This window comes from Carya illinoinensis, chromosome 12 (genome assembly GCF_018687715.1).
Source record: "Carya illinoinensis cultivar Pawnee chromosome 12, C.illinoinensisPawnee_v1, whole genome shotgun sequence".
Classification (NCBI taxonomy): domain Eukaryota; kingdom Viridiplantae; phylum Streptophyta; class Magnoliopsida; order Fagales; family Juglandaceae; genus Carya; species Carya illinoinensis.
In genome coordinates, this window is record NC_056763.1 from 30174873 (window position 1) to 30183117 (window position 8245).

At 39.6% G+C, this 8245-nt stretch overlaps 1 protein-coding gene across 1 annotated transcript; it reads left to right on the forward strand.

The window, feature by feature from the left end:
- Positions 1 to 818: 818 nt before the first annotated feature.
- Positions 819 to 2562, forward strand: LOC122289491 (glucan endo-1,3-beta-glucosidase 14-like). Its single transcript, XM_043096531.1, has 2 exons — positions 819 to 1067; positions 1184 to 2562. The coding sequence occupies exons 1-2, from the start codon at positions 1010 to 1012 to the stop codon at positions 2425 to 2427; spliced, it is 1302 nt and encodes a 433-aa protein (XP_042952465.1). The 5' UTR covers positions 819 to 1009; the 3' UTR covers positions 2428 to 2562.
- The last annotated feature ends 5683 nt before the right edge of the window (positions 2563 to 8245 follow it).

Sequence of the window (8245 nt, forward strand, 5' to 3'; positions counted from 1 at the left end):
GACTTTAGAAGTACCATTTAGCTTTCGTCTCTTGTCCAGCCTAGTCAAACTGGAAGTTTCGGCAGAATGTTCTCCGATATTCCAGAGCCATCCTTCATTCTGATGCCTAGACAATCTAACACCAAGAAAACAAACACAAATGAAACGTTCGCGTAGGTTGGTAGGTGGTCATGGCCTAACTTAATGCGTTACGCCCCGGCCGCTTGGGGAAAAAAACACGGAGTTGGGGGCCCTACCACTATGTCCTTTTTCTCCGTTGAACCCACTCGGGCAACTCTCTTTCTTTAACAGACTACATTGCAAAAATAATATTTTCCTTACGTAGTAGGGTGAAAGCAGTATCTATGAACTATGATTATCTGATAAATTGAAAAAATATCATCCGACAAGATAAAATCATAGATCAAGAACTCCTCTCTATAATTAGTGTGGCTCTCGAATTAAATTTGCCTCATATTTTAATTAGATAGAAATTTATTTACAAACTTACCTAAAAACATGCTAAATATTTTAATTAAATATAAATCTATTTGCAAACTTACTTATTGACATATTAAATGTATTATCTAATATCTTCCTTGATTGCTTGGAATTTTGACTCTGTTGGAACGAGGAGATGGTCAATAATAAAAGTTTTTAAAATTTTTATTTGTAATTATTTTTGTATATTTTTTATACAATTTACTGATATAATTGAATATATATTAAAAAAATTGATACAATTAATCATATCAATAAAATATAAAAAATATATATATAAATTAATGTATATAACATTAATTAAAAAGTTTACACCTATCACAGCCAACTCGGGCGAGAGCCTCTGCACTAATATCAAATAAAAATAAAAAAAATAAAAAATAAAAACAATATCCGCATCCGCACTTGGAAATCTATAAAAAGATACACACCTTCTTCCAAAAAACTAACACAAACCGCGTCCTACCGAAAAGTCTATCTCCCCACTGTCTCTGTCCTGATCTGTTTCCTTCAGAAAGAATCCGGGAGCATGGCAAGCCTCAGAGTCTCCTACTTGCTCTTGCTTCTTTCAATTTTAGCCCTTGCAGGTGATCTTTCTTTTGCTCTCTAAACCTTGAATCAAACTGTGCATGTCAATTTATACCGTTAATGTAGGTATATATGTTTATGCTTGTTTGAATATGCCTCTTGTTTTCTATTGCAGATGGAGGTTCAATTGGAATAAACTATGGCCGACTTGCTAACAACCTGCCACCTCCATCGAAAGTGGTGGAGCTTCTGAAGTCACAGGGATTCCACCGAGTTAAGCTGTACGACACTGACTCGGAAGTCCTCACTGCGCTAGCCAACTCGGGTATAATTGTCACCGTTGCACTGCCCAACGAGCTCCTCTCCTCCACCGCGGCGGACCAATCGTTCGCTGACAATTGGGTCCAAACCAAAATCTCAGAGTTCTATCCTGCTACCAAAATCGAAGCCATTTGTGTCGGAAATGAGGTTTTCGCTGACCCCAATGACACGACCAAGTTTCTCCTACCTGCCATGAAAAACATCCATGCCTCGCTTGCCAAGTACAGCCTTGATTCTGCTATAAAAATCTCGTCCCCTGTAGCTCTCAGCGCCCTCCAATCTTCATACCCATCCTCATCCGGATCTTTCAAGCCCGAACTAGTTGAACCCGTCATCAAGCCCATGTTGAACCTTCTGCGTCAAACCGGGTCGTACTTCATGGTCAACGTGTACCCTTTTTTGGCATACACCGCAAACTCGAACGATATCTCCTTAGACTACACTTTGTTTAAGCAAAACCCGGGTGTGGTGGATTCCGGTAACGGCTTAAGTTACAACAGCCTGTTCGATGCCCAAGTCGACGCCGTTTTCGCTGCCCTTTCCGCTCTCAAGTACGATGACGTGAAGATAGTAGTCACTGAGACTGGGTGGCCCTCACTGGGTGATACGAACGAGATTGGTGCAAGCCAAGACAATGCGGCGTCCTACATCGGTAATTTGGTACGCAGGGTCCTCACTGGCGGTGGAACCCCGCTACGACCACAGGATCAACTCGACGTTTTTATCTTCGCCTTGTTCAACGAGAATGAAAAAACGGGTCGCACATCGGAGAGGAACTATGGCCTCTTCTACCCCAGTGAGCAGAAGGTATACGACATACTCCTGACACAAGCGGAGCTCGACGGTAGTCAGTCAACTCCCTTCAACGAGAGGAAGAGCCAGCAAGTTTCACCGACCGGCGAAGTAACGAAGACGTCTGTGGGCTCGATACTGTATCAGTATGTACCACAATCAACCGAGTTTTTAGGGGTTTATTGTCATCATGAGCTTTGTTTCTTTCTTGGTTGTAAGCCAAAAGATCAGCTTTGGTACCTTGGAATCAGTTATCGCGGCCGTCAAATTTATATCATTGATGGCTTGGATGGCCTCGCTAGTTAAGAGCATTCTCATCTGATTAGCAATTTTTAAAATTTATTTTACTTTTTGACTATTAGGTGTAAAACACAGCTGTAATAGATTATCTATAAACAAAATTGATAGGTTTTAGCTACAGTATTGTTAAAGAAAAGAGCAATGTTACATACAGTCACTTTTACGTATTCCCTGCGCATTCCACTGATATGATTGGCTAGATTAATTTTTTTTTAATATCCAACCAATCATATCACTGGAGTGCACAAAAGAGTGCGCAAAAATGATTGCACATAGAATTTTTGTAAAGAAAAACTGTCACATATAACAAATTTTATTTTATTATTTTTTTATCACACTCTTCTCCTTCTCTCTATCTACACCCATAAACTTTCACAAATTTCTTTAAATTAAATAACAAAATGTGATAAAATAAAATAAACTAATAATTAATAATTAAAATATGATAAAATAAAATAAAATAATAATTAAAAAATTAAATATTTTTTAATTTATTAATTATTTATTACTATATAATAAATAAATAGATAATCTAATGTAAAATTTTGATATAAATAGTTAAAATAAAATTCATCTTATATTATTTTATTGTTATATAATAAAAAAATAGTTATTCTAATATAAAGATTTATGTAAATAGAATAGCTAATATCTAAATTCATCTCATATTCATAAAAAATATCCTTTACATATGAATAATCCAATGAGAGTGTTCTAAGTAGAACTTTTCCATCATTTTTTTTTAATTATTATTATGAAAAATTCTTCTCATCAATCACTATTCACCACTCCACACTACACACCCTATAAAAAATATCCATATATCATATGAAAAACATTCCTATACTCTATAAAAAATTATAAGTATGTGATGTAAAAATATATAGTAACTGATGCATAGTAAATTCCTATTATTATATAGGTTGTGGGAAATGATAAGGATATTACTATCCATTTCCTAGTTTTTTTTTGTATTTGATTTTTTTTCATTTCTTTTACTTGATGATGGAATATTAATGAAGTAATTATTAATAAAATTATATATTTTTTAATTTTTTTAAATGATTAAAAATGTTAAAAAACTACTTAAAAATAATAATAAAAAACTTCAAATCAGTAGTAAATGGTAGTAGTAGGTAGTACACCTATTTCGAAATGGTTTCGAACACAAGTCCTGGTTTTGGAGGCTTGATTATGCCAATCAGCCGTCTTTGGCATGCCAACGTAAATAAGAGGATCGGAAGGTGTCCAGCGATTTAAAACAAATTACAAGTTGTCTTGAAAATGTCCTTTCATTCATTCATTAATCTTTTTTCTTTTTCTCTTCCAATGGTGGTAAGGACTATAACAAAAGGTAAAATTCTGGGTTGTGCTCTCTACCTTTAATAGCCATCGAGAGAGTGTATATATATAGTAAACTATTTACAAGAAAGATAGAATCAGTTACATGAAGTGATATACATAAAATGGTGAACATTATATCCTATAAATCTGAGTTGGAGACGTTGGTATCCGAAGACTTTGGGATGGACTTCAAAGCTTTTGAATATTTGAATCTGAGTTGATTTTATCCTTATCACACCCCTACAAGTTCAACGGGGGAAGTCGCACGTTGAGCTTGTCTCGTAGATGAGAGAAACGCCCAGAAACCAGTGGTTTGGTGAGCACATCGGCTATTTGATCCTTACTAGACAGGAACCGGACATCCAATGATTTATTATTAATTTTCTCGCGGACAAAATGATAATTGATTTCGACATGCTTAGTACGAGTATGAAAGACGAGATTAGCAGCCAAATAAGTTGCGCCTATGTTGTCACACCATAGCACCGGGCGAGAAGGAATAAAAATCTGAAGTCCACGAAGTAAAGATAATAACCATAAAGTCTAGGCAGTAGCATGGGCAACAGCATGGTATTCGGCCTCGGTGCTTGAGCGAGCCACAGTGGGTTGCTTTTTGGAGCTCCATGAAATGAGGTTGTGACCATAATAGATGCAGTAGCCAGAGGTGGATTTACGATTATCAGGTGAGCCAGCCCAATCCGCATCTGAATAGACGGAAAGTTGTGTGGAGGGGCTGGGCTTGATGAGCAAACCGAAATCAATAGAAAATTTAAGGTACCTCAGTATGCGTTTAACGGCAGTCCAATGGATGTCTGTTGGCTTGTGCATAAATTGGCACACTTTGTTCACTGCAAATGAGAGGTCTGGGCGAGTAAGCGATAAGTACTGAAGTGCTCCCACCACACTGCGGAATAAAGTTTCATCAGGGCACGGGTTGCCATTAAAAAGTGACAGCTGCTGTGAGGAGGACATGGGAGAGGACACTGGCTTAGCCTCTAGCATGTTTGTGCGTTTCAAGAGACTGAGAATGTATTGTCTCTAAGAAAAAAGAAGACCATAGGAAACAGGAATAACCTTCACGCCTAAAAAATAATTTAACGGCCCCACGTCTTTCACTGCAAAGTCACAGTTAAGCTGAGCGAGGAGATCAGCGATGGCACCTGAGTTTGAATCGGTGATTAAAATGTCATCGACATACACCAGCACATACATGATAAGTGAATCCGCGGCATAGATAAAGAGAGAGTTGTTGGACTGAGAGTTAATAAATCTGAGAGCCACCAATTTCTCACTAAGCCGTGAGAACCAAGCCCGTGGGGCTTGTTTTAATCCGTATAAGGCTTTTTTCAGCTTACAAACATGAGTGGATATTGAGGATGGACATATCCCACCGGCTGTTGCATGTGAACAACTTCAGAGAGAAAACCATGGAGAAAGGCGTTGCTTATGTCTATCTGATGAATAGGCCAGGTGTGAGACATGGTGTGACTGAGAACCAACCAAATGGTTGTAGGCTTGATGACCGGACTGAAAGTGTCATCATAGTCTAACCCGTGCTGCTGATGATAGCCCTTCGCAACGAGACGGGCCTTCCGTCATTCAGGTGTGCCATCGGATCGGAGTTTTGTTTTGTAAACCCATTTGTTACCAACCAAGTTCATGCCATCTTTATAAGGAACTAAGGACCACGTACCTTGCTGCATGAGAGCTGAAAATTCTGCATCCATGGCCTCACGCCATTCTGGGAATTTATGGGCTTCAGAGAAGCATGTGGGATCGGTGGGAATGGTGGAAACGGCAAGTAGAGCAGTGGGTAGAGGGTACCTAGTAGTGCCATCAAGATACTGTTTAGGCTTCACAATATTGTTCTATGATCAGGTGGTCATCGTGTGAGAACGAGATGGAGGTAGTTCAGTCAGCAAGGCAGCTTCGGATGGAGTTGGAACAGGAGATGCAGTTGGAGGGGATGATGGGGAAGACGAAAACAGGGGAGAAGAGATTGTTGACTCAGTAGGGGAAGAGGATAAATGAGACGATGGCGTTTCGGTGGTATCCGAGTGGGATGTGGGACCATGGAGGGATGAGACATCACGAACGGCAGGAGGGTAGCTGTCGTTTGAAGGGACTAAAAAGGGAAGTAAAGTGGACGCAGGGGGTAATTCGACATGGACAGAGATTGATGTGGGTGGTTTGAACGGAAACAGAGACTCATCAAAAATTACATGCCGAGACACAACCACTTTGCCAGAGGTAGGATCAAGACATTTGTAACCTTTGTGGAGATTACTAATGCCAATGAAGACGCATTGTTTGGACCTAAAATCCAACTTGTATTTGTTGAAAGGTCGGAGATATGGATAACAAGCACAATCGAACACTTTCATGGTGGAAAAATTGGGTGCTTTGTGAAATAATTTTTCAAAAGGGGAGATGCCGAGAGGGGTAGTTGGAAGGCGATTAATAAGATAGGTGGCCATGAGGAAAGCATCATCCCAAAAACAATGAGGAATATGACTGTGAGATAATAAGGAAACCCAGTTTCAACAACATGACGGTGTTTTCTTTCAACGGACCCATTATGTTGAGAGGTGTGAGGACAAGAAACACAATGTTGAATTCCCTCTTTGTGAAAATACTGATTAAGTGTTTGAAATTCACCACCCCAGTCTATTTGAACACATTTTATTTGGCAATTATATTGACGTTCAACCATTTTTTGAAATTGAGTAAAAATAGTCAAGACATCAAATTTATTTGCAAGAGGATAGAGCCAAATAAATTTGCTGAAATGATTAACAAACGAAACATAATATTTATTGCCTTGGGTAGATAAAATAGGGGAGGGACCCCATACATCGGAAAAAATTAAATCTAGAGGATAAGCAGAAATAGATTGAGAAACTGGGAAGGGAAGACGATGGCTCTTCCCTTGTTGACATGTAGAACAAATACTCGAAGTTTTATTTGAGGATACTGGAAGAGAGAATTTAGACACAAGATGCTTTACAGTTTGATAGTTGGGATGTCCCAAACGGCAATGCCACATTTCCAAAGAAACACGTTGACAGGAAAAAGACTGAGATGGTGATGAAGACGAGTCAGAAGATGGGAATGGGTAGAGACCATCTTTAGGCGTGCCTTGCAGAAGAACCTTCTTCGTGACCTCGTCCTTCACAAAAAAATGGGATGAGTGAAACTCAATAAAGACATTATTATCCTTGGTAAATTGGCTCACAGAAATAAGCTTCTTTTTAATTTTTGGAACATGTAAAATATTGGGAAGATGAAAAATAGATTGTGAGGATTTAAGTTTAGAGAAACCAATGTGAGTTATAGCCAAACCTGTCCCGTCGCCTACTTGAATTTGATCCAAACCATTATAGGACTCGGCATGGAGGTTCAAGTTCTGAAGATCATTGGTAAGATGATTGGTGGAGCCGGTGTCAGGATACCAATTGGTATCAGTTGGAGTATGGTGTGCAGTAAGAAATGCAGACATGTTGTTTGGCATGGTTTGATAGGCCTAATCAAACCGATGGAAACACTTTATAGCTAAATGTCCAGTTTTGCCACAGATCTGGCACACTGGGCGATGACCACCAGGAGAGCCATGTCGACCACTACGGCCCCTACCGCGGCCACGTGAACTTGAGTAAAATGGAGCACGGCTTGAGTAAGATGGCTTACCAATAGGACCACGAGGTGGATCCATGCGAGTTGCAACATTGGCAGAACTGATGGTAGCTTCAACAGCTTGAGTATGTTGCTGCAGACGTAACTCAAAATTGAGGAGATGACCAAAAATATCTTCAAACTCCATGGGATCATCCCTTGTTTGAATGGACGTAACAATGAGATCATAAGATGAATCGAGGCCACCAAGCAAGTATGAGACAATTTCTGCATTAGGAATAGGATGTCCGATGGCTGCAAGAGTATCAGCCAGAGATTTTACAGTTTGAAAATAATCGGAAATCGACATACCACCCTTTGTGACAGTGGAAAGTTGTCGGCGAGTTGTGGAGAGACGAGCTCGCGAGTGAGAGGAGTACAGTTTTTCGAGTGCAGACCATACCTCTCGGGATGTGGTAGCGCCAATCACTTTGGCAAGGATGTTTTCTGATAAAGATGACATGAGAATACTCAAGACAATCTGGTCTTGATCAAACTAGTGAGTAAACTCTAGGTTGGGAAGCAGAGGAGGGACGGTAGTTGATTTTTCAGCCTCTGGGTCGGGAATATAGTGGGCAGGTTGACGACGACTTCCATCGACATAGCCAAAAAGACGTTGGCCTCTGAGATATGGAGTGATCTGAGCTCTCCATAACAAGTAGTTTTCACTACTCAGTTTGATAGTAACCAGGCTTTGGATGCTAGGAGGGGTAACGGCTGTGTTTGAGAGATGTTGAGGAGAAAGCGGAAGAGGATGCCATTGACGTAAGTCACGTAGGCTCTTGATATCATATAACAAAAGGTAAAA

Bases quoted from the DNA above. Each gene is read 5' to 3' on its own strand.
- LOC122289491 (XM_043096531.1), top strand. From the start codon at position 1,010: ATGGCAAGCCTCAGAGTCTCCTACTTGCTCTTGCTTCTTTCAATTTTA. The intron at 1,068-1,183 runs GTGATCTTTCTT...TTTCTATTGCAG, and splicing joins TTCAATTTTAGCCCTTGCAG to ATGGAGGTTCAATTGGAATA.